The sequence below is a fragment of the Grus americana genome, chromosome 7 (genome assembly GCF_028858705.1).
Source record: "Grus americana isolate bGruAme1 chromosome 7, bGruAme1.mat, whole genome shotgun sequence".
Taxonomy (NCBI): Eukaryota; Metazoa; Chordata; class Aves; order Gruiformes; family Gruidae; genus Grus; species Grus americana.
In genome coordinates, this window is record NC_072858.1 from 29,234,399 (window position 1) to 29,259,707 (window position 25,309).

A 25,309-nucleotide genomic window follows, 5' to 3' on the forward strand; every position below is an offset into this window, starting at 1 on the left:
TGTGGAATATAAATACAGTGGTATAACTGTGTATAATAAAAAGTACAAACCAGCAAAACTTTCTACTGTGCCCTGAGTATTTAGTTACTTCAGTTTGCATGGCAAGCCTGTGGAGGAGAGAGGTTCATCTAAAAAATTGTCTAACTTGAAACTAGTGGATACGCAATTAGTGAGATTACTCTTGGAAGACAGCAAGGTGGCTTTCTTGGCAAAGTGTACAGCATGCTGAGGTTGTAGAGGTTATTTTAACAAAGTGGTCATAGCAGTGGTCTGCTTCTGCAAAGCAGAAGGCAATTCAACTGAAAGACCTTGTCTGGCTGGGACAAGTGAGAAGGGACGGTGTTGTTCAGCTCTGTTCTTTCTGAGCTGTTCCTGCTTGTATAACCAGTCATGTTGTCATCCTGTTAAGATGGCAGTTTCCTGTGTTCTCACTTTTTCTCTGGAGGTATTTGTCTTTTTCCTTTTATTAAAGGCACAGGTTAGGAAGCGTTTCTGTCTAACGTCTGCACCTTCTAATTCTGCTGGTGTATTTGCTGTTAGCTGTTGCAGTGACTGATGTTTGCATTGGAAGGAGCTCTGATGGTATCACTTCATAGCCTGTGCTGCCCTGGTCTCTTGGTGACACCGTGTTGTTCTTAACATACTACTGAGAGGTGGAAAGCCTGTTTTTCCCTCCCTCCCCTGGGGGGGATGCAGTCTTACAGTGAGACAGTCAAGGGTTTCTCATGACCTGCCTGGCTGTTGGGGGAAGGGCTAGAGCTGGTTGGGGATAAGCCTTTCTTTCAACTCCACCAAAAAACTCTCTATTGATTGAGCACCTCTAAAGAATATTGCAATTATTTTTAATGGTACAGTGTCTTGAGTGAACAAACTGATGCTTTTGGTAGAGATTAGGTGTGGAAGGAGTAATAGAATTAAATAGTTGTATCAAAACAATAGTCCAAAGTACATATCTTGCTGTATTTTAAATTCTTGCTCCTCAGTTCCTTCCTCTGACTTTATATGAAGCTGGTAAAGCAAATCAACAGGCTTGATGCTTTGTATTGAAGAATGGTGGGGGGAGCAGCCAACAGTTTATAAAAGGATTTTTTTCTTTGTTTTCTCTTGCTTTGGTTCTGCTCCTGTTCCCCCAGCTTCATCCCTTTCAGGGTGTTAGCTTCAAGTGTGGCATAGCCTGTGGTGCTGGTGTAGGCTGGCTACATGCGGGGGTGCTGCATTTCCGTGAGCATTCTCAGAAGCTAGCACTGCTTCTGGCCTCCCATCCTTGTTCTCCTGCCACCTCCTGACTGCACCCACACTGGCATTTGTATGAGCTCTGGGGAGGTAAATTGGATGGCTTAAAACTGTTTTCTTCTTGGTGCATGGTACAAGATCTCAAGATGAATCTGAAAATTTGCTACATGTTTTGCTGTATGATTGTTCTGTTGAGTAGGATAATTAATGGTTGTGGATTTTTAGGAGGGGCAGGGAAGGGGATCAGGACTACATATGGTGGCAGTACTGGCTAAACCTGGAACTTCAGTGTGACTTAGGTCTACCTTGTAAAGTTAAGGCCTCCTGAGGGCCAAAAGAATTTGGGGATCTAGATCACACTAGTGTTCCAGTTGTTCTAGATTTAATCTGGGAGGATCTCCCTGCATATCAAAATTAGATTGTTTAATACATTGCAGCTTCTGTTTGATGACATTTAAAATCTATATACTATGAACATCACTGCTGTAGCATTTTGAAGGTAAAAGTGGATTCTGTGGGTGTAGAAATGCTTTGGAAATGGCAGTAGCCTCTTGATGAATGACTACATTTTTCCTCTTACTAAGGCTGTAAACATCAAGACAAAATTATATATTCTACCAAAGCAGCAGTGCTCCATATTTAAATTTTAGAAATTCTTGTTGTCATGAGTGGGTGATAACTGTCAGCTGACATAATGTGACTTGCTTTGTCTGAAACACAGTAGAGAAAGTTACTAGTCTATGCTGCCCACATACTACTTTAATCTTCCAAGTCTTTTGTAGTATTGCCTAACCATAGTTACGTACCCTGTGATGTAAATTAAATGAAATGCTGATGTAGCAGATTTCTAGACTGGTAACAGATGCCTCCTTTGTTAGGAAACATAACTGCTTTTAGTATAAACATGGGGAAGGTGGCTGTGTGGCCTTGAGGGAATTGCTTGGTCTGTTTATTTGTAGGGTTAGGAGAAAGTCAGACACCTACACTTTAAATTTATTATGGCAGAATGTCACTTCCACACCAGTTGTGATTATACTGCTCCATATGGTGTTTGGTGGTCTGACAAGAAGAACCAAAAGACTTACGATGAGGATAAGCAAAGAGTCAAATCTGCTCTTAATATAGGCAGGTATTTCGGAAGGTAACATCTGTCTGGGAAGCCATGTGCTGTTATAGGACAGCTTCTTGAACAAGGAACTAGTATGGGTAGTATGAGATCCCTGTCACTTCAGAGCATTACAAAAAAAAGCAGTGTATAAAAAAGCATTTTGCTTTTTCATTCTGTGAAAATACTGTGGTTGGTATTGACTGGGGCATCTTACTGGTTGTATAGAGAAGTGAGGAGAAATGTCTTACAAGCTGGTGGTCAGAACAATGCGGTAGGTGGGAAATGGTGCTTAACAGTAAGGGTACTTTTGATGCTCTTATATTCGTGTGAATAGTTTCACTGAAGTTGGGACATGAAAAGTTGAATGTAGGTCCCAACGCCAGGGAAGGCAGCCTGACAAAAAGTAAGACTTCAGACTATATTTGTATTTTAGATCCGGAAATGGTATGCTTGCCTTTCTGCCTCAGATTATATTTTAAGCCTCTTTGTCTAGTAGAATGCCATTTTTATGGAATCTAATGATGTGCTAGCTCAATGCCACCTGCTGCCTCCTCTTTTGTAGTGGTAGCAGCAGCAAAAGCAATGTTTCTTAATAGCAGTATATGCATTTTACAGTTGCCACTTCTGTCTTTTGTCAGGATTCTGATTTTCACGGAGGGAGGCAGAATGGTGATGGAGGCAGAACGGTGATGGAGGCCTCAGTGTGTCTGCATCTGGAGAATGTTTGCATTGGCAGCCAGTATATTGCTGTAATACAGGCTTACACAGGAAACAAAACTATCTACATCTTAGGAATGTATATTGCAAAAGTCAACTTGTGTGTGACTGGGTCACATCTAGGAAAGTCCTTTCCAGTCATTTCATGTAATGCCATAAAGTAACAAATTTCTTTGTTTTAACAAAGTTTAAGTGTTTTTTGCTATAAATAAAGTGAGTATTAGAACCTAGTTAGGGTGAGGTTTTGGAAGGCAAAGCCCCCTTGTTTTCAGTATTTGGTTAAAACTGTATGGAAATCAGCATTTGAATTGTGGAAATATCAAGCTCAGGTGTTAATGGTTCACACTCTCTAGCCTGACAAAATTTGCAGATAGTGATTCTGTAAGAATGTGCAGTATATATCCTGTAATCATTCTCCAGACTCTGCCATTTCTCTGAAATCAACTGATTGACCAGTAGGTCATTCTGTGTGTTCAGTCCCTTTTGAGGAAACAATGGTTTCATTCTGACTTAACTCAGTTTTGCTCTATCTGGTATGGAATCAGGAGTTATCATCCCTTCTTTTAACACTTCTTTTAGTTTTTCTGTTGCTATTGCATCTGTCCAGATGCACTAATCAAGAGTTGCGTGTGGATAATGTATTTTAAGCAACCTGCATAGATAGCATATGCATGAAGGCTACTTAAGTGATGTCTGGCTTTATTATATACAAATTAGTCTACTTCATGTCAAGTGGATCAGTATGACTTGTGTAATACCTACCAACTTTAAGTTGGATCTGAAAATTCTTCTTATGCACATGCAGGCCGTCTTACTGTGGAAAAAAAGCAGAAATTATTCTCTGTCTACAAGTCTTGCAATCTTACTTTGGTATGCCAAGTCACAAGATTTTCCAGTTGTTTTTTTCCATAACTTCTAAAACCTATGGAGTATTCTACCACAATGTACCCTCTTTAGATGGTCTACACAGTCTCTGCATTTCTGAAAACTATTTTCATTTGGACAGCAAAGAAGCTTCCTGTCTGGGGTTGAAGAGGGATGGGGGATGTGTTTGGACCAAAGAGAGATGCTCAATCTGCTTCCAGATGGAAGCCAAGCCTGGCATGGGGAGACCTCTGGAAGGAAAATCAATTCTGTTTGGGATCTTGGGCCATAGTCTCTTGGGCTGCAGATGCATCTTGTGTATCCTTGATTTGTTCGTGTGTGTGGTTTTAGCCTTGGGAGTAGAAAAAAGTTCAAGGCAAGGTTTGAAATATTTGTGTTGAGATTTCAAAAAAGTAAGCTTCTCCAATAAGACACTGCAGCTAGTACTCCATAGTTGTCATGGAAAATAATAAGTATTTCACTTAAAAGCTAAAGCAAACTGTGTATTGTATTGAACGGGAATCTCAAAGCTGACAGATACTTGGTTCTGTTCCTTCTTTCAGGGGGATTGTTTTTTTTACACTCAGGTGCAGATTGCCTTCTAAAAATAATTTAGTTTCCCTTTTCATAGCTGTGGATGTGGTGGAGATCTTCAGTTCTCGATTCCATGGTGTTTGGTTTTAGACTTTGCTAGGTAGGCTTGGTTTTTGCATGCTGTCTGTGAATGTCCAGGTCAGCGTAGTCTTTGAAGTTTTTCTTAGTTATGAGGTGTTTGAAGATTATCTATGCTTGCTTCCCTGTTGCAAGACTTTCACTGACATCTTATGGGAGGAAAACATTTACCTCAAGCAAGTGGAGGGTTGAAATGAGGAACTTGTTGTCTGTCATAGGCAGCACTTGTGTGGTCACTTCTCTAGAATGCGAGCTGTGTGAGCACTTGTCTTCCCAGCTCCAACTCCTGATTTAGTAGCTTCTCATCTGTTTTTTCCTATTTGTGGCATTTCTGCAGAGGTGGTTTAGTTGCTATTCTCTGAAAAGCTGTAGTTCTCTGAAATAATTGAGCAAATATTTGCGTTGAACCTTTTATCTCTTTATCTCTAGTTTATGTGAGGAAGAAAGAAAACAGAACTCTGTAGAGCAGATTAGCTGTTAAATGGTGGGGCTTTTGTTTTTGAGAATAAAACATCATATGGGGTACTGATCTGGTAAAGAAACATTAAAGTATGGAAGAGACAGAGGACAACTGTCTATTGTATTTAGCAATCTGTAGACACTGAGGTTTTCCAGGTAACCACTTCTAACATCTTGCTAGGTGGGTTGTTCGATGTGCAGTCCCCACAGTGTGTTTATACTTTGGCATAAGTCCAAGCAGCTGTCTGTGTGAGTGGAATGTTTTTGAAGGAGTGAAAGATGAAGGTCAACTTGCTGATGCAGATCTTCCTAGACTAACTGTATAGCTAGTTTCCTTTTTGGGTGTCCCTCCCTGTTACCGCATAAGGGTGCTTAAAGAAGATAGGATTATTAAGCAACACATACTTCGAAGTAGTTTAAGGTCAGCAGAAGTTTGAGCTGACTTTGAATATAACCTCTAAATGGCATATGGTGCAGGTTACTATAGTCCCTTTCTCAACAGAGCAAGAGAGATCTGGGAAAAAATCCTTTATTCTTAGTCTTTTGCTACCTAATTCTTATCATCCTTTCTCTTCTGTGCAGACGCTGTGCTATAGAAGATGCACTATTACCGATATTCTAATGCAGAAGTCAGCTGTTGGTACAAATACCTGCTCTTCAGCTACAACATTGTCTTCTGGGTGAGTACAAAATGTAGAGACTGAAATAGTTTAGGCATACCTCATTTTTATTAACTTCCTGCATATTTCTTCAAGAGAACAGGCTGAAATATTAACCTGAAAGCAGGAAGCTGATGTATGGTATGTCCTGGGTGTTTTGGAATTGAAGAAGCCTATCCCATGTTAGAAAGCAATTATTGAAAATAATATGGATAATGATTCCTCACAATCTATCCCTTCCTTGTGCCTTCCTCCTATCTTACCTTCTGAGTGAAGATAAAGGACTGAAGCAGATAAAACTGATTTCCTTGGGTTTTTTAATGGAGAAAGGAAAGATCTGATCAAAAGGAAACAGTATAGTCTTTACTGTTGCTGACAAGGCCTCTGTCTCTTGAATGATGGAGGCCATTAAATTCTTGTTGTTTGGGCAAAGGTTAAAGCTACCTTAAGTGCACTTAAGTGGTATGTTAAATTGCTTCCCTGTTAAGAGAAGTATCTTCTAATATCTCCTTTCAGATTATCTTTAATCTCTGTTTTGGGGTGGTGTAGCTGTAAATACACCATGCAGAAGAGAAGAAAGGAACTGATCCAGAGATATGTCAACAGCTGGCACTGCAACATAGTCAAGATCTTAAATATCATGCTCTGTAGGCAGCAAAATTGTCTGATACTGTTTGAAATACTTAGCTAGGGACTAGCCTGCCTGTAATTTTTTTTTTACAGTTGTGAATGCGAAAAGGGTGTGCAAAAGCAGGTGTGTGGTTTTAGATGTGTATGATGGTCAAGATCACTGCGGTACCTAAACTACCTTGGGAAAAGAAGGTGATTCAAAGGTTAGTGCATAGTGTTGCATTAGAAATAGTTAACATGTCTCTGAGGGGGAGGTGAAGGTAAGGATGCAGTTCAGATCAACTTGGTAATTCTTTCCAGAACTTGCAGATCAGATATTAGGAATTTGCACCTGAAGTCATGGAAACTGCAGTCATGGAAAGGCATGGGTAGTCACGGAGGAGTACAGATACAGTGACTTGCCTAATGGTAGCAGCTTGGATAAATATTCTGATTCAGAGGTGAAATATTTTTTTTGTATGGATAGCTGCTTCTAAAGATGTTTAGATTTTTTTTTTCAAAGCCAAAAGGATCAGATAGTAGGAATGAAAGTATGGTATGTGGTTGAATATTCTGTTTTATATCAGTGTTTAAGAGCGAAAATTGATTCTCCTGATCCTGACTTGTCTGAGATCAGTAGACATGCTAGAGAAGACTATATTAATTTTGTTTACTGTGATTCCTTAAATCATGCCAAATTTTTACTACGTGAAACTTAAGATATACAGAGTTATCACCCTAATATGTATTTAACAAAAAAGGGGTTTAGTGTCTGAACATCAATTGTAGGCTGCAGAATCTTGTTCATGCTTGTCAATAATGACTTGGTATTTTGTTTAACCCACATGAACTTCTAGTAAACTAGGTTGGCATTTCTGCATATTTTGGATGCTTTGGCAGTATTTAAGGTAGAAAATAAGCTTTTTTGGAAGCTGTATGTATGAAGGACAAAACTCTGAATTAATTTAGAATCATAGAAAAGTCTAGGTTTGGAACTTCTGGAGGTCATCTGGCCTAACTTTCTGTTGAAAGCAAGACCTGTAGGGTAGGAAATCACTGCTCAAAGAGAAGAGCTGGGAGTCTTGTGAGCTGCTTACTCATCAATTTTCTGCTGTTTTCAACCTAATAAAAATGCTAGAAGGTCAGGTAGTAGTGAGACTGCAATGTCTGGGTATTGCTGTTGAAAACCACAGAGCTTTTTGCTACTCTCACCACCTCTTGTTTACTAGTGCAATGTTTTAACATGATACCATAGCATTAAGCCGCAGGGGAGTTGATCCTTCTGTGGATAACAGGGCAGAAAAGATGCGTGTGGCATTTGTAGAAACTCTTTTCCAGTAAGGGTTAATTGGCCGCAATGTTGCCATAGTGCAAATGTTCTTCATTGATGATTTTTTTTCCCCCCTAGCAATTGAGGAATCCCATCATGGCCTCCTCTGTTAAAAAGTATGTGCTCAAAGGCTACCAGCTCTGTGGTTATTTCTCTTCTGTATAGTGTAGCTGCTATGTACTTATAATGGAGTGTGGTGCAATGAGAAGAAATATTTCTCAAGCTGTTCTGGTTTTCAGAGAAATCACTTTAATTGGGTGTATGGTCTTCAGCAGATAGTGTAGGGTATATGTGAGAAATTGACAGACTTTTGTTCATGAAGATACTAGGATTGTTCTAGACCTTTCCTTTCTAGTGAGTGTCTCATGAAGTGGGGTCTGTTGCTGTTTTGGGTTGGTAAACAACCTTTGAAAAACTGAATTTTTTTTCTTTACTGGGAAGACTGTCAAGAATATGCCTCTGCTTTTTTTACAGCAATTTTATCTCTTTCTATTGTCTTTTTTTATTCTCTGCATAGTCATTACATTTCACTTGTTTCAAATTACTTTTTTACTGTATTCTCTTGAACTTAATGATGAAGATCCAATGATTTCTTTTCCTTAAAGAATAATTTTTAAATAAGAGATGCAGAAAAATTGAGGAGATCTTGAAATACAGCTTGTGTGTTCCAACTAATCTGCTGGCTGGGGGAATTTGGTTTTCTGAACAGATACTGGTAGTCTTAGTAGCTTGTTTAATGAATGGTCTGAGGCTTCTGCTGGGAAGTTATCAGGCTGACCTAGTAAGTTATGTGTGACTACAGCTCTTGATAAGAGTTGGTTGTAGAACAGGTTATATAAATGTTGAGTGGGAGGGTAGATGCTCCTATAGGCTATGCATGAATTATTTAGCTGACACAATGATTCAGGAGCCTATGACACCTGTCTGGCTGGGATGACTAGTCTAGCAATCTCTTTAATTGGACAAATCCATTGTTTGTAGAACAAGAGTCCAGAGGAGGGCCACGAAGCTGATCAGAGGGCTGGAGCACCTCTCCTATGAGGACAGGCTGAGAGAGTTGGGGTTGTTCAGCCTGGAGAAAAGAAGACTCCGGGGAGATCTAATTGCGGCTCACCAGTACCTGAAGGGGCCTACAGGAAAGATGGGGAGGGACTGTTTATCAGGGAGTGTAGTGACAGGACAAGGGGTAATGCGTTCAAGCTGAAGGGGGGTCGATTTAGATTAGATGTTAGAAAGAAATTCTTTACTGTCAGAGTGGCGAGGCACTGGAAGAGGTTGCCCAAAGAGGTTGTGGATGTCCCATCCCTGGAAGTGTTTAAGACCAGGTTGGATGAGGCTTTGGGCAACGTGGTCTAGTGGAGGGTGTCCCTGCCTGCAGCAGGGGGGTTGGAACTAGATGATCTTTGAGGTCCCTTCCGACCCAAACCATTCTATGATTCTATGAACATAAACTTTCTATGTGCCTTAAAAGAACTGAAGGACCACAAAATCAGAACGGAAATGTAACTGACTCGAAAAAAACCAGCATTTAAGGAGGGAGTGTTAGTCTGGATTCAATTTTCTTGGCTTGCAGAACAGGTGCTTGTGGGAGCTTGTGTTCTTAGTGTTTGTGAGAGGGTGGCCACTGTACAATGGGCATGAGGGATGGGATGGTATTTAGGTGTGCAGACAATCTTTTTCCCATTTAAGCTATTACTGGAGCTATGATGGTAGCTCACCTGTGTCTCAACTCATGACACAGTTTATTCACAAGGCAGGTAATTTGCATGTGAATAAAGAGTTGCATTTGTTCTTCTGTCATGCTTACTAAAGATGCCTGTTGACTTTCCTGTTGTAGCTCTAAAGATAATATCAGTGACTATATAACATTTAAAGTATATGGTGACTTAGTAGTTTACAGAATATTTCAACTTTTTGGTGGGTGGTTACTGTTCTTCAGTTTGTGTCATGTTTCAAATACAGTTCATAGGTTGCAGCAGAACAAAATATTGAACTGAAAGAGGGCAAATATGACTTAATGGCAAGCTTGCAGTTTAATCTGCTCTTAGAAATCTGTAAGTCTTCATTCTTTGGAAGTTTTTTTTCAGATGGGCAATTTGGCAATAGAAGGTTCAGTTCTGCTGGCTTTGAGTTAGTTGTGTATAACTGGCTTGCAAAGTCACTTCGCTATATTCTTTGTGCTTGACTTTACCTTGTAAGAAGGAATGGAGGCCACAGGAATGCTCTGTCTTCCTAGGCATGGTTTTAATATGGGATTACTTTATTTTCATCTTGCTTTTTAAGCATGCTTAAAAGATTTAACCTTTCAAAGTACACTTGTTTTAATGAGTAGTGATGAGGTAGTATTGCAACCATTAAGATAGCCCTGCAGGGAGTGCTCAGAAGTTTAAGTGAAATTATCCGATCACAGCAAGGCTGGACCTCTTTGAGTTTTAAAGTTGTTTTTTTCCCCAGATAGCCTCATTTGTCATAATGAAATTAAAAGATTGCAGTAGTACAAGGTGAAGAGCTTGATTCTGGCACCTTTCTGTTCTGAGTAATTTTGCAATTGGGTGAGTCCTGTGAAAGCCCCAGTGGGGGGAGGAGGCAGAAAGTGGTCAACTGACCTCAGGGGGAGTGCAGGGGTGCCATGTCTTGGGTTGCAGCACTGCTCTATGCCTTCCAGCCTCCACTTGGGAAGGCCCAGGAAATAAAAGGAGGTGCCTCAGTCACGTGTCTCTGGTGCTTGCTTCTTTGTCTCTACTTGAAGGTTTTTTGGGGGTAGTCCAAGAATTGCTTCTCTACCAGGACATGGCTACTTCAGTGAAGTGAAGGATTGCATGGCTGCTCTGCCAAAGCCTTTTAGGTTGCATGTGAGCTCACTGTCTCAGATCAATTGAGAGAGTAAAATAGCTTTTAGCTGCTGTCATCTTCTAATGCTCTGTAGCTTTGTGTGTGTCTCTTAAGGGTTTTTGGAGGGGAAAAAAAACCCCAACTTTTCGCTCATGCTGTAGGAGATGTAGTATTTTTGCCCCGAACATGATGATGAAAGGCAAAAATTCTCTTAACCTCTAGACAAGAATTCTGAGCTCACTCTTGAAAAGTAAGAGAAGACTCAGGCTGGCATAAGATTTTTCTTGGCTTTTGCAGTGTATGTTGTTTTTCAGGAACACCTAGAACATCAAGGCTGTGCCAGGAAGAGGAAAGAATTCACCACCAGGTGGTTTCCTGACCCAGAGAGGAAGAGTCTGGGAAGAGACAAGAGTAGGAAGGAAGGGCTGTAGGCTGCTGATTGCTCCAGTATGGGTGGAGCTACAATGTAAAAAAGAGTTGTCCAGGGGGTGGGAAAAGCATTCTCTGTAAGAGTAACATTTTGTGCTTACAAAACCTGAGTGCAATAGGAATGCATTCTCACTGCTTCTCATCAGACCTTAAGGCAGGCTGACCCAAATCAGTTTCTGTGCAAGGGTTGTCTTGCAAGAATTATGTTTAGCTGCAACCTAGGTTTGAGAAACAAACCTGTTTTCTCAGTGAGTAGGGTGATTCGAAGAGCATAGTCAAAGGAATTCAAAGTGTGGTTGGGAACGGATAAAATTTAAGTGGAGAGGTCTTGTGCATGGTGTCTGTGAGTTGGAGTCAGTATTGTACGTCTCCTGAGCAGAGCTTACAGCTTGATGCAATATGTTAATGTTGTGGATTTTTCGCTTCCAAAGCAGGAAATGACCAAATGCTGGTTACTAGTTTGTTTCCTGTTCAGTGGGGTACAGTTGAGGGGCTTTATGTATGTTTCCATCTAACTTTTCATGCAGTATATGGCTTAAATGACTCTATGCCATAAAGTATGTTGGATAGTCCAGTTTGTTATTGCTTACACATCATCCGGATTCTGGTGAAAGGTGATTTTTCAAAATATGTCCCTCGAAATTGCTGGCTTGCTCACTGTCACCCTGAGAACACATTCAGTTAGCATTGCTTGTTCTCACTGCCTGTTCTCCCATTTGTGTGGCTGGTTAGTTCAGTGATCCGATGAAGATTAAACCTTTTCTTTCTGTTCAGGCTGGATCAGTTCCCTGGTCTTCCTCTTAGAAGTCACTTGAATGCCTCTGCAAGAGTGGTAAAGAGAGGGTATTTTCCTGGTGCTAGCTCTTTGTAGAACTCTACTGGGTATGCTCAATCATGCTAACTTCTGAGATAGTTTTATCACCGTGGTGTTTTACTTCAAAGTATCTCATTGAAAACTACTCTATCTTGCACACAGTATTTGAAGTGAAGAAATTTCATTTGGCTAAATAACTACCCTTTTAATTCCTTGCAAATTGGTTGTCTTGGTAATTGTGGCTGTAAATGTAGTGGCCGATGGCTTGTTCTTCTGCAAGTACATCATACTTCACTCTTGTTTGCTAAAGAAACCTAGTGTATGTGGTTTGGCTGCTTCTAGTGAGAATTATGAATCACCTCTGTCTTAGCTGAATTAAGTTTTAGATTAATCTATATTGATTCTATGAGACTAAGCTTATTTTTCTGCTGATAAACTGTTTTACTTGTAGATAGTTTGCATAGGTGCTCATGGGAATAACTTTGCAAAAATAGTGTAGTTTTTTGTGAAACTGAACACTTTATAAACACATGTGAACAATGTTTGTGTTTAGAGGCAAGAATGAAGCATGCTAATGAAAAATCACTTCATCAAGAATCTATTACCATTTAATTAAAATGGTAATTATAATGAAAGGCAATGGTAATTATAATGAAAGGAAGCCAGTCTGAAGAGGACACCCTATTTGTATATTCAATAGCACAGCATTAGTGTTACACTAACATCAGTTTGTATACAGAGTGTGGAGGATGTGTGTCTTTCAAATTCTTTTTCTCATCTCATTAGAAAAAGTTCCCAAATATCTAGCTGTCTACTATGTAACTTACCCTGATTGCTGGAAATTATACCACCTGCCTTCACCTGTCTCCCAGCTTTCCTGGAGTGTTTGGAATGAGAAAGGGTGAATGATGCATCATTTGCATGCACTGCGTAATGTAATAAATGTTTGATTACTGATTTTTTTTCTACTTTGTTTCTTCATCTGAAAATCACTGGCTTAAGATTTAAGGGTAATCTGAGTCTATTTTGTTTATATCCATGTGGGTTTTAATGGTATGTTTAAAGTTGTGCTTTTATCCAAATCATCACTTTAAATGTACTTGGCTTGTTCAGAGTCTGAGATAAGTAGTCATTGTGCTGTTACTTAATAAGCAGCATCTGGAAATTCAACTTAGTTAGCACCGCTTTGCCTAGTTTTAACTCTTCCCATGTATTAGATTAACCAAGCAAATCCCATACTGTGTGCTTAAGCCTCAAAATGTGGCATATAATACTTCATGCCTAGACAGAGGTATCTAACATCATTTGACTAATTTTTACAGAATGACATGAATGATACTTGCAGACCTTTTTGGCTTTCCTTTCCCTTGTTTCTACAAGCAGAGTAAACCCAGAACAACTCCTTTGCCCTGAGTGCAGTTTAGTGAACCCAGCAGTACTTAAAATATACACATATATTTTATTGTGTGACTGTAAGAGGGTCCCATTTTTCCTTCTTGCCTGTGCTGTGGGGAATTGCCTGTAATGCCTGTTTAGTTCATGGGAGGTGCTGCATTTCCTAGAGGAAAGGACACCTTTTTTGAGGTGTCTTTTCAGTTGTTGGGATTTACTTGTCAATATGTGTAAGGCTTGTGGGGGGAGCAACCTCAGTTCTTTATATACAATCATAGAATCATTTAGGTTGGAAAAGACCTTTAAGATCATCAAGGCCAACTGTTAACCTAGCACTGCCAAGTCCAACCACTAAGCCATGTCCCTAAGCACCACATCTATGTGTGTTTTAAATCCCTCCAGGGATGGTGACTCCACCACTTCCCTGGGCAGCCTGCTCCAATGCTTGACAACCCTTTCAGGGAAGAAATTTTCCCCTAATGGCCAATCTAGACCTCCCCTGGTGCAACTTGAGGCTGTTTCTTCTTGTCCTATTGCTTGTTACTTGGGAGAAGAGACCAACACCCACCTGGCTACAGCCTCCTTTCAGGTAGCTGTAGAGAGCAATGAGGTCTCCCCTCAGCCTCCTCTTCTCCAGGCTAAACAACCCCAGTTCCCTCAGCTGCTCCTCATAAGACTGGTGCTCTAGAGCCTTCACCAGCTTTGTTGCTATTCTTTGGACGTGCTCCAGCACCTCAATGTTTTTTAAGGTTACATGGACATAGCAGAGTAGAAGGCCATTTAAGTAATGAGAGGGAGCTGCCTTCAGTTTGTAGAGAAGTCATTTTAGTTTGATTACTGAAATTGGATATTAAAGACAAACTGCCTGAGAATGGAGAAAGGGAATAGAAGACTAGAACAAGGATCTCTTGCTTCATTTGGATGAATATAATTCAGGAATATTTATTATACAACCATATGAATTGGTGTAGGGTTTGTACATTGTCAATTAGATTTGTTGCTTATTGAAAGTAAGTAGATGGACCATTACTTCAGCTTAATTCAAAAGGGCTTAAACAAGGTAAAGATTCAGAAGACAAACTGTATCTAATTAGAGAGGAGGCTAATATAATGAGCCTTGACACTGAGAAGTTATGAAGAGTCAAGCTTGGCTACTGTCTGGGGGGTGGTACTATAAAATGACAAAACAGGGAATAAGGTCAAAATGCATTAAAAAATCTGAAATCTTCATTAGTGTGCAGGCGATGTCCCATTACTATTATCTGAGATTACAGACAATATTTGTTTTACTTAAGCAACAGTGCTATTGGCTAAGTGTTTGAGAATGTGTTGCTTAGTATATCTAATTAATCTTTTTCTTTTTGTTTTAGCTAGCTGGGGTGGCCTTCCTTGCGGCTGGTCTGTGGGCATGGAGTGAAAAGGTAAGGGTAGAAATGACTGGTCTTACTTGTTTGGGGGCTGCTGTCTTCAGCCCCCAGCCCCAGTAAAACTACTTCCTCAGGAAGCAGCAAATGTTAAATGTAGCATCTGAGCTCAGGACCATGTTCAAATGATCTAAACTGAGTTTAGTTGGAGTTTCGTTCTTGTCCCTGATCCGATGTTAAGCTGTGGCCCTTCACGTTTACACTTTTTTGTAAACTTGTAAGAGCAGGATGCTAGGGAGAATTTAATCTTTATAATAGTCTTTATGAACAAATTCTCTTTTGGAAGCATGTTTTTTAAATACACTTACCTACCAACCTCTTTTTATTTAAAAACAAGAAACATTTGGGAAGAATGTAAAAGATATCTTTTTTTATATTAAATTCAAACAAATGTGTATTTGGGACCATCTTTCTGAAGCATTCCAGTCTTCAGATCATCTGTTGTCTTCCACTTTACTCCTCATGGAGTTGCTTAAGTGGTGGTGCCTCTGTGTAGAACAACAGAATTAGGGAACATGATCTAGCTGAATAACACTCTTATTTTTGGCAAAGAGTTCTTTCAGCTCAGTAACTTCCTCAGAGGAAGTCTGGGTGGGCATGTACCTACAGAGTTGTACTGTTATAACAGAAGAGATGGTATAGGTATGGAAATGAATGGTTCACCCCCTTGTTATGAATGTAAAAGCATGACTTTAATATGACCGCAAGCAGTAGGAAAAAGTGACGATTGCTAGCAGATTTACTGGTCTGCATGTTAAGTGGAGGGCAGGTACCCTCACTGTTCAGTTGTGCTGCTGAGTAGGAACACTTTAATGACCATCTTAGTGTAACATTTCCAAACCAGAGTGCTTATGCAGAGCACCTACATGCATACAGAGAGGTTCTGCGATTCCTCCACTTCTCAGAAGTGAAAGAGTTTTATGATAATTGTGATGCTGAGATATTTATTCTCCTTCTTCCCACTGCATATGTATGTGCACATAATATCACAACTAGATTGGTGATATCACTGATATATAGTAAGCAGCCTGTCTCCACACGTAAATACATTTACCTCCTGTTCTGTTATAAAAGGGTTTTCTTTCCAACCCTTTAGGGGAGGATATTAAACTTGTCTTGAATTTGTATTCTCTCATGTTCAGACATTGTCTTCTGTAAAGAAGCACGTAGGATTTGTGTGGTTGGAAATTACTAGCTTACCACTACCTCCGTTTGCCAAATGGACTGCTGTGCTGCAGTGGTAAACCCAAAGATAAACTACAGGTGGTAGAAGAGTTTTGAACATCCTGTCTCTTAGTGCAGCGTGAAGTACATTGGATCCCTTTAACTTCTCTGTTTTTTCTTGTATTTTTCTTTTTCCATTAGGACTTCATATTGATTCCTCAGTAGTCTTTTCTGGATATAAATCCTGTGCATCTCTGTTAGCAGATAATATATTGAAATGAGGATGCTGGTTTGAGAAATGTTGAAAATACTAACATGTAAAAAATGTTACCCATCCTGATTTGTTACCTGTTTGAGTCAAATCCAGTTTCTTCAGCTGGTATATCTAATTGGCCTATCCTTATGATCTTAATAACTGAGTTTTGTTATTCTGAACAGTGACATAAAAGTTCAATTGCATAAATTTTTGTCTACACAAAAACTGGATAGATGTTAATATCTGTCACCTGAGATATTGCAAAAATCCCTCAGAGAAAGTGAATTATAATAGACTGTTAACATAAGCAAGGTGAATAACACTGAGCCTTCTCATTGGGAAAACAGTTTTGATTGGTAAAAGCATTTCAAGAAGGACACAAAGGAAGGTCTGGGAAACTAGAGGCTAGTCAGCCTAACTTAATTCCAGCAAGTTCATGGCTAATGACAAATGGAGAGAGAGCAGTCAGTCTGTTTCAAAGCAAGGCTGTTATTTAGAGGGACTTAAAGAGCATGGAGAAATGGGTTGACAAGAACCTTATGAAAGTTTATTTAAAAAAAAAAAAAAAGGCCAATGCGAAATCCTGTGCTGGAGATGGAGTAACCCCATGCATCAGTAGGGGCTGGGGGTTGACTGCCTAGAAAGCAGCTTTGTGAGGGGGAAAAAACCTTTAAGCTCCTGTTGATCATTAAGTTGATTGAGGTGTGCCTCATGTCAAGACCAAGAGAATGCTGGGCTACATTAGCACCAATGTGGTTGAGGTAGGAGCTTTTTCCAACAATATTCATCACACTTGAGGCTGCATTAGTGTTTTTTTAAAAGACACAATCCATGTTTGCCCTCTTGCCAACACATTTAAATTGAGATGGTGACACAATGCTTACAAGCGTTAAAAGAAAGTGGACAACAAGTTAAGCATGTACAGTTGAACTTTTAATTCACTGTTTTTAGTGGCTGAAAGGAAGACTTAAAGACTGAGTTTTACTCTTGAATTTTTTGATGCTGACTTCAGGTATCAGGCTTCATTTCTTTGTACCTGTAGGTATAAAGGTGCTGTTGTAAAGGGTAGCCTGTGCTTCAAAGAGCTTTTATGATCCTGCAGATGGCACAGGCAGAAGCATCCTTAGAGATGAGTAAGTGAAATGAGATAGTCACCTGAATTAATTCTCATTTACATCCTTCCTTCAGGATTTTTCACTTAATGTCTTTTGTTATGCAAAAAAACCCCCACAATATTCTTTTCAATGTTGTTAACATCAAATGTGAAATGAAGAAATTGCTGTGAACTAGCAACATCTGAGGGTGAATAATAGACCTCAGTTCCTGCCAACTTTTTTTGTAACATGCTTTGATCAGAGGAAGTTTTCTTCCAAAAGATGTTGCTTGAGCAAGTGAGATAGTCTGGGAAGAAAAAAAAAAGCTTTAGTTCGGGTGTGGGAAGGAGATAGCTGGAAATACTTGTGAAAGTTTCAACATGCTGGTCACACAGTGTTTGGTTTCATAGTGTGTTGGTTCTACAAAGACACTGAATTCGCCTAGCTAATCTTGGCATGTCTTCCTAGATTGTGGGGTCTGAGCCAAGGTTTGATTAGGTGGGACTCTCATAATTAACCTAGTAGATCAAGTTTGATAGTTAGCTGTGAGGTCTTAGAGTTTGTAAGAATGGAAGTGTCACTGGTAACACTAACTAGAAAAGTCTTTGCTTCCCAAGACTGACTGAATGCTGGGAAATCTATAAACCATGACCACTTTTTAATAGACTATTTCAACTGTTAGTCACCAGCTATTGCAGGGCAATTCTGAGTTCTGCAGTTCAGTTACTTTTTTCCTTTCATGTCTTCAACAAGTTTTGTTAAAAACAACTCTATTGTCTTGCTGTTGCCAAATTAACAGCTCTAAAAAGAACTGTTATGGAACACATTATGAAAGAAGATGAACCTCTGTGTATCAGAATAGTACTGTTAGTGTCTGTTTGTCAGCTGATGAGGTTTCTTGACATGTGTATTTTCTTCTAATGCTGTTTTCTGAATATGTTATTTTTAAGTAAGCATTTAAATACAAGTGATACAGGTTATTCTGAGGTATTCTCTTAGGATGTATATTCTTTGCACTTTAGCACAAACATGTGAGTAGCAAGATGAGACTTTACATTCCTTTGACAGAATTAGAGTGCTTATATGAATTACTTTGAGTCTCTCTGATATCTTTCTCTTACACTAAATGTAGTGAGCTTGAATACACTTTCTAAAGAAAACACCCAAAATAATAAACATGTAGTTATGGGATATTGTACTGTGATTTTTGTTATTTCTCTGCTTTAAAGGGGAAGTATTTCCTTATTAAAATGTTCTATGTATTGCTTATGAGTGTATGATGAACACTCAGACTATTGCAAGGCTGCCCGTATGTCCCTCCAAATTGTTTTCATTAAGAGTTTCAGCTGTTTGTCCCTTCTGTCTTCTGCATGTTGCATCTTGTTCTTGCACATGAAATGAAAAGCTTGTGTTTATATGTGTTTGATGGAATTTTAATGGTAGCTGGTATATAAACTTAATATCTTTAAAACCTAATGTAGAAATGATAAGGTCTTCACTGTGTTAGCATTACATTTGCATAGAAGTAGAAATTCTGTCCGAAGATATAGGCAGACAGGCTTAACAGGTGAGATAATTGTCAAGATAAGTGGTGTCTCTGGATAAGTTAACAAAAAAAAAATTGTTGCTAAATTAGGCAAATTGCAGGTATCTTATAGGGAATAGATAACTTCTTTTGGAGTAAGAATTGGATCTGGGGTGAAAGGGCAATATTTAAACTGTAGTTCTGTATTTTTTGCAAGATTTTGGAGGACCATTCCTAAGACTATTCAGTACTAGAAAAGGTATAACTAAAATATTTGAGAGGAAGAATCTCCTTCCCTTGAAAACCAAAACAAGATGTTGTGCCTCTCCCTTAAAATGTTACCCATAACCTACTTTGAAGTTAGTATATTTCTCCTGTTCTGCCACCTAAATGTTAAGATTGGAAAAATTTTCTTAATTGTTTTAAAGACTTTGATATTGGCGTGCCCTTCTGATTGATGCATTTCAAGTTAATATAAAGCATTAGTTTTGCCTTGAAACTAAATGAATATTAAGTGATAGTATTGAGCTTTTGGCACCATCTTGTGGAAGCTTGCTTGGCAGATAGACCTAGGAGAAGAATGTGATCTGAGTAGTTGACTGCACTGAATTTACTTATTAAAAGAATTAATAGCTATAATTTTGCGTTAATACTTCCTCTGCTAGGGTAAAGAAAATTGGTATTGTCAATAACAATTTTACAACAAGATTTTTCCATGTAGGTAGCTGTTGGAAAGCTCAAGGGTTTGCAACCAATTCATTTGGAATCATGTGGAAATCATGGGCATCCAGAAGGAATGTTAAAAGAAACATGTTTATAGCGGTCACCTCTTCCTGTTACCCTGTTTTTCTCTGTCAGGGTGTCCTGTCTGATCTGACGAAGGTGACTGGTCTTCATGGTCTGGACCCAGTGGTGCTTGTCTTAATGGTGGGAATAGTGATGTTTACTCTGGGATTTGCTGGTTGTGTAGGAGCACTGAGAGAAAACATCTGCCTTCTGAAGTTTGTAAGTAACATCATTATAGAAGTGGATTATTATATATGTGAAAGCTGGGAATGATGGGTGAAGAACTAGTAGCAAACCCAGATTAAACTGTAGAATTTGGTTTGTTACAATGTATATGGCAAACTTACTGTCCTGACAAGCCTCTGAGTAATGGTATTAAAAGCAGCGCAGATCCAAAACTATGTATATATTTCCCCTTTCTGGAAAACATTTCTTCCCTTTTTCATTCATTCTGCTGTACAGTGATGTTGTTATAGTATATATACCAGAGTCTAACATTGTGTGTGTAATATCACAAAATGTGATGTTCTGGAACGTATTTAGTCAGGAATTATTGAGAAGAGATGGTATAGTGGCTTAGGGAGAACAAAATCCCTTAACTAAATGTTTGATGGGCAAAACTTGGGGACTTTGGGTGTGAAATCTCTTAAACAGTTGTTTTTATACTGAGGCTTCTTTGCTTTACATCTGAAAACAATTAAGTTGGACAAACAAAAATAAAACTGAAATAACCCAAGAAGTAACATGAAGACTGCTTTAGCCCTGTGTCTTGCAGATTCTCATTTATTATGTTCACTGCTGTGCATAATGACTTGTGGTGCGGTGCTTATTTTACTGTTGGGTTCAGGTGACCAAAACAAAAAGATAACTCTACCTCTTGGAGGTTTCTTTGTGTTGTGTTCTTATTTAACATACTGTGTTGTCATGGTATCTGTACTGAGGGAGAATTTTAACCTAGTTCTCTGTGTCTGTTTCTGGTGGAGTTGGGGTAGAGATGTATTCAAAATGAATGGATATTTTATAATTTGGGATTTTTTTTTTACAGTTTTGTGGAGCAATTGTCTTTATATTTCTGCTGGAGTTGGCAGCGGCAGTTCTGGCTTTCCTGTTCCAGGACTGGGTGAGGGACAGGGTCAAGGAATTCTTTGAGAATAACATTAAATCCTACAGAGATGATATTGACCTCCAGAACCTCATTGATTCGCTACAGAAAATAGTAAGTTCATATCCTGTCACTTCTTTCGTGCATTCTAGGAGAATATGTAGATTTGGAAGTTTTCCTCTTCGTTAAATTTATCATGTTCTGCAGCTAATAGTGCTGAGTTAGATGTGCTGTTTTGCTCTTGCTGCATTGAAAGCATCGGGGAGGCAAGATATTCTGAGATACAGTGGTGTTTGAACTGCAAATGTGGAAGCTCTGCCAAGCATCCATCTGCCTTTTGACTTCCTTGACTTGCACAGGGCCTTTTATCTCCTGACGTGCACCTCATCTTGAAGCAGAAGATTTTTAACTGGGAAAGGCTAGTCTCTAGTCAGGTAGCTGCCAAGGAAGGTTGAAACAATTTTACGCTCCTGTGGTCCTAAAATCTTCAGTTACCAGAAGAGTGATGTGCACCAGGAGATCACAAGGCTTGTGCTAGTGAGCCAGATGGCTTTCAATCAGCTGCTTTTGTAATCATGCCCAGGAAACAACCAGTGAGGGTGACTCTTCTGACTTATTTATTTGTGTGTGGTTAAAAAATATATGGAGAGAAACAGAGTACATATGTGAGTACTTCACGAACAGGTAAAATGGTTGTCTCCTTTATTTTTTTTTTTCCCCTTATGAAAGAAGGTTGGTTTTGTCTGTCACTGATTTTCCAGATCATGTTAGAAATCTGTGTTCATAGCTCAGTTTGATAGCAAAGTATGTTTTAGAGTGGATACCAGTTTGGTCAGCTGTATATTACCAGCAGTTACTTATCCTGTTCATTCAGTCTTGTGTGCATTGATATGGAAACATCCTCTAAGCTGCTTGGATAGATTTCAGTGCTGTTTTGCTTTAGCTTTCAGGGCTAAGGGCACCTTTTTTGTAAGGTAGGACTCCTGGCCATGACCAGCATAGGTAATTGTCTGTGTCCACTCTGTTGTTGTTCTTTGTTTATCTAATGTCAGTGTAGTCAGCTAGGCTAATACGCTAAGCTGATTTACAGTTGAACTCCAGTCAAATACTTTTCAATGAAAATAAAAGGCTGAGCTTAGTGAAAGGAGGTCACTAGCCAGATTAACAAGCTAATAAATCTGAAAAAGGAAAGACCAGAAAAATCTCTGAATTGACCTGTTGTTGATCCATACCTGAAGGTACTGAGGAAGTAGGGGAAGTATGCAGTGTGGATTAGCAAGTGTAGTTCTGCAAGGGTTGAACAACAAGGTACAGCAGTGTGTTCAGATGCCTCACTGAAGCCCATCTTCTAAGGAGCCATGCTCCTTAGGCTGACTTGCTCTACTTTCAGCGTGTGCCTTGGGACCCTATGTCGGGTCTTGCTGAGGAGTTAATTTTCCCAATAGCAGCCTTCAGTGCTGTCTATTGGTAGCTAGCAAGGTGTTGATAACACATTGGTGTTTTGGCCACTGCTGAGCAGTGCTGGCACAGCACTAAGGCTAAATTGTTATTTACAGTGTTTATTTTCTGGAACAACTGCTATGTGTACTGAAGCCCTGCTTCCTGGGCAGTGGCCGGACACTGCCTGCTGATGGGAAGTAGAGAATAAATCTTTTGGTTTTCCTTTACTTACATGCGTGGCCTTTTGCTTTGGTCAAGATAAAGGCAGTTTATTAAAGAGGGGTTTTTCATCTAATTTTTTCCCCTCCCTGTCCTGCTGAAAAGAGGATTGATAGAGCAGCTTGGTGGGCACCTAGTGTTCAGCCAAGGTTAAACCACCACAGACCCGGAGAGCTTTTTGTAGGCAGCTTCTTGCTCAGGCTAATTAGATTACTTTCAGGCCTCATAGTCTCTACCTTACTAAGGTAGATTAGCATGTCTGGTGGTTGTATGGCCTTTTAAAAAGGCGTAGATGTGTGTGGGAGAATGGACTAGAAAGACAAAAATGAACCTCTTTGCTTTCTTCATGGTAAATGTATTAGTGACCGAAAATCATTCGTTCTTGGTGTTTTTTCTATTCTGACCATTCTGTTCAGCTCTTTAGTCATATTTCCTGTGCAAACTATGTGTAAACAATTCTGCTCTGTTCACATCTGTGTCTGTCACAACTTGATAACTCCTGAATCCATTTACTGACTTCAAGTTTTGGTGATCTTGCAGACTGTTAGGTTAATACCAGTCTTGTGAAGACGGGCAGTGGGCAGAGGAGAAATGCTAGAGATAACCCAAGAGGATAGAACATCCTGAGATACCAGGAAAATCTGTGTGATGGTATAACATTTCAAGTACTCAAATTTTAGAGAAAGATTTGAGCCCTTAAATATCCAGGCCCGTAAACTGCAGAGCATAACTTAGTAAGAAACTAACTTTCTTTAGCTCCAGGAATTTCAACATTCCTTGAAATGTTGGGATTTTCCCAACCTGCAATTATGGTAATTACATTACACTGTTTGGGTCAAGAAACTTATGTGAAATACTTCTAGAGTTGACTGACCTTTGAGCTAGTGAGACTTTAGCACTTGATCCATTTGGATATGAAAACCTTCTAATTGAAAGGAGAGGAAGTATATTCACAAATGTTTGGATCCACTCTTTACAGTAGACAAGGAGAAGAAAACTTGTTGATTCATGAAGATTTAAGGATGGAGTCACAAATTTAAAGAAACATTTTTCATGTTTTTTCTGGTTTTGGTTGACTTGGAAATAATGGGAGTACAAAGCATTTGTATAAACTCCTTTGTTGCACTGTTTATGGATGTACAGTGATTACATCTAGCAATTACATCTAAAGTGATAGTTCTTATGATTTTGCTTGTCATGCTGACATCTATTTCCAGGAGCAGTAGCCAAATGTATTGCTTTGATTTCATAGAGCCACAGTATTGATTATTCATTTTTTACTCTAATGTTGCTGTTGATTCTGTACAGCCGTAGAGAAAGTGAAGATGATGAACAAATATCATTCCAGAGAGTTTGTTCAATTGTCTCTACAATGCCTGCAAATGCTAAGTGTTTGTTCATCTGTTGCAGAACCATTGCTGTGGTGCCCAAGGTCCAGATGACTGGGACTTCAACATATACTTTAACTGCAGCAGTGAAAGCAAAAGTCGTGAGAAGTGTGGTGTTCCTTTTTCCTGTTGTATACCTGATCCTGCTGTAAGTTGTTTCCTGGCTTTGTGTTTCTCTGATGTTTCAGAATTATGAAAGGAAGTACTTCCTGAATACAGCGTGATGACTAGGGCTTTAAAAGGTCTTCTAAATGACCAAAATTACTCTTGCACAGACAAACTCTTTTCATGTTTCTGCTCTATCCCTTTTAGAGTCCAAATGTGGCAACCTGTTATTCAGCTGAAAATTCATTGTCACCAAAAATTCAAGCTATTTTTTGTATGGCTTTAGTCTGCAAGTATTGATGGCTGTGATATTTTTTTTTTATACCCAATGTGTTGTTCCCTTGAACCTCATGGCCTCTTATCTAGCTTGGAAGGACCTGAGAGCACTGTAAGCAGTGTGTTTGCCCCAGTTAAAATTAATGTTAGTCCATTGCTCTGCCAGACAAGGAGGAGTAACTCCATTTGCTGATTGTTTATCAGTGACTAGTAAAGTGCTCATGCACAAACTCAGTTTAAAGCACTTGAGTCAATTCTCTGTTTTTGGCAATATTTAGGTGCTTATTGGTTAGATCTGTTTACTGAACTTTAGGAATCTGACCCTTTCAGTGGAAGCCAAAATGTGGAGGTAAGAACTAATGTCTAATTCTTTATAGTGTTAGTGGGAATAGTTAGAGCTGAAAGTCAGTCCAGCAATCCTCATGCAGAGCAGATAGCCATTGGTAGGTTATACTAAGGCTTTTGATTGTCTTGGAAATCAGCCAAGGAAAGACTGTCAGGGAAATATTCCATGTTCAGGTTCCCTGGTAATTATTTTCTATTTTAATTTGGAGCAGTACAATTCCTGTAACTTTCTGTTGGGATCTGCAACTGGAGTGTTTTGCCTTGACGAATAGGTGTATCTTGGATCTAGGTTATCTGTGAGACTTTGACTATCAACTGAGGGGGCTCGAGTGGCTTGCAGCTGTTACTCGTTTTAACTGGTTGGGATAGCAAGTTGTATACCATTTGAAATGATGGACTTGTAAGGCATATTTCTTCACTGCAGATGTAAATAAGTCAGCCTGGTGCCTTTATTGCTACCTCAGTGTTAAGGTGTTACTTGAAATAGCTAACATGAAACTGATCTTGGAAATGCAGATGTCTTATCTGTATGCTGGCAGTCCATGCCACACTTGCTACGCTTCATGTCAAAAAGTCCTTGCTCTAGTTGAAAGCCAAGCGAGAGAAGGAGCTGGGATTTCTGGTGGAGTATGTTTACCTGCTAGTATACACCTCTGCTTTGTCATTGCTTTTCTTGTGTTCTACTGGTGCTTTGCTCATTTTTACTAGAAATACTTGTTCAAATGGCTGGCTCTGACAGTCCTGATTAGTTTGTGAATCTAAAAAACAGAAAAGCTTCCTGTGAACAGGAAGTTTGCATTCAATTCAATTGATTGAAAATAAATCTTTTTTACTTTGCAGCAAAAAGTTGTGAATACACAGTGTGGCTATGATATCAGAAAGAAGGTAAGGTGCTGGGATCTTGCTGTCTGTCATGTTCTGTGCCTGCATGGGCAAAACAGTGGAATTACTGATAGATATGTCAGCTTAAAATTCTGGGAACTAATTGACTGTGCTACATCATACTACGAGTGTGGTAGAGATTGTTCTTGTTTAAAGTAAACTTGTGCTGTGGGAGGGTGGAGAAA

General features: G+C 39.3%; 1 protein-coding gene across 1 annotated transcript in view; it reads left to right on the forward strand.

Moving 5' to 3' along the window:
• The window catches only part of TSPAN14 (tetraspanin 14), a 37,414-nt gene that overhangs the window by 6,105 nt on the left and 6,000 nt on the right, over positions 1-25,309 (forward strand). The window contains exons 2-7 of the mRNA XM_054832663.1: positions 5,636-5,733; positions 14,489-14,539; positions 19,440-19,586; positions 20,413-20,583; positions 23,539-23,664; positions 25,083-25,127. Coding sequence (XP_054688638.1) covers positions 5,653-5,733; positions 14,489-14,539; positions 19,440-19,586; positions 20,413-20,583; positions 23,539-23,664; positions 25,083-25,127 — 621 coding nt within the window. The 5' untranslated portion in view covers positions 5,636-5,652. The remainder of the gene's footprint in view (positions 1-5,635; positions 5,734-14,488; positions 14,540-19,439; positions 19,587-20,412; positions 20,584-23,538; positions 23,665-25,082; positions 25,128-25,309) is intronic.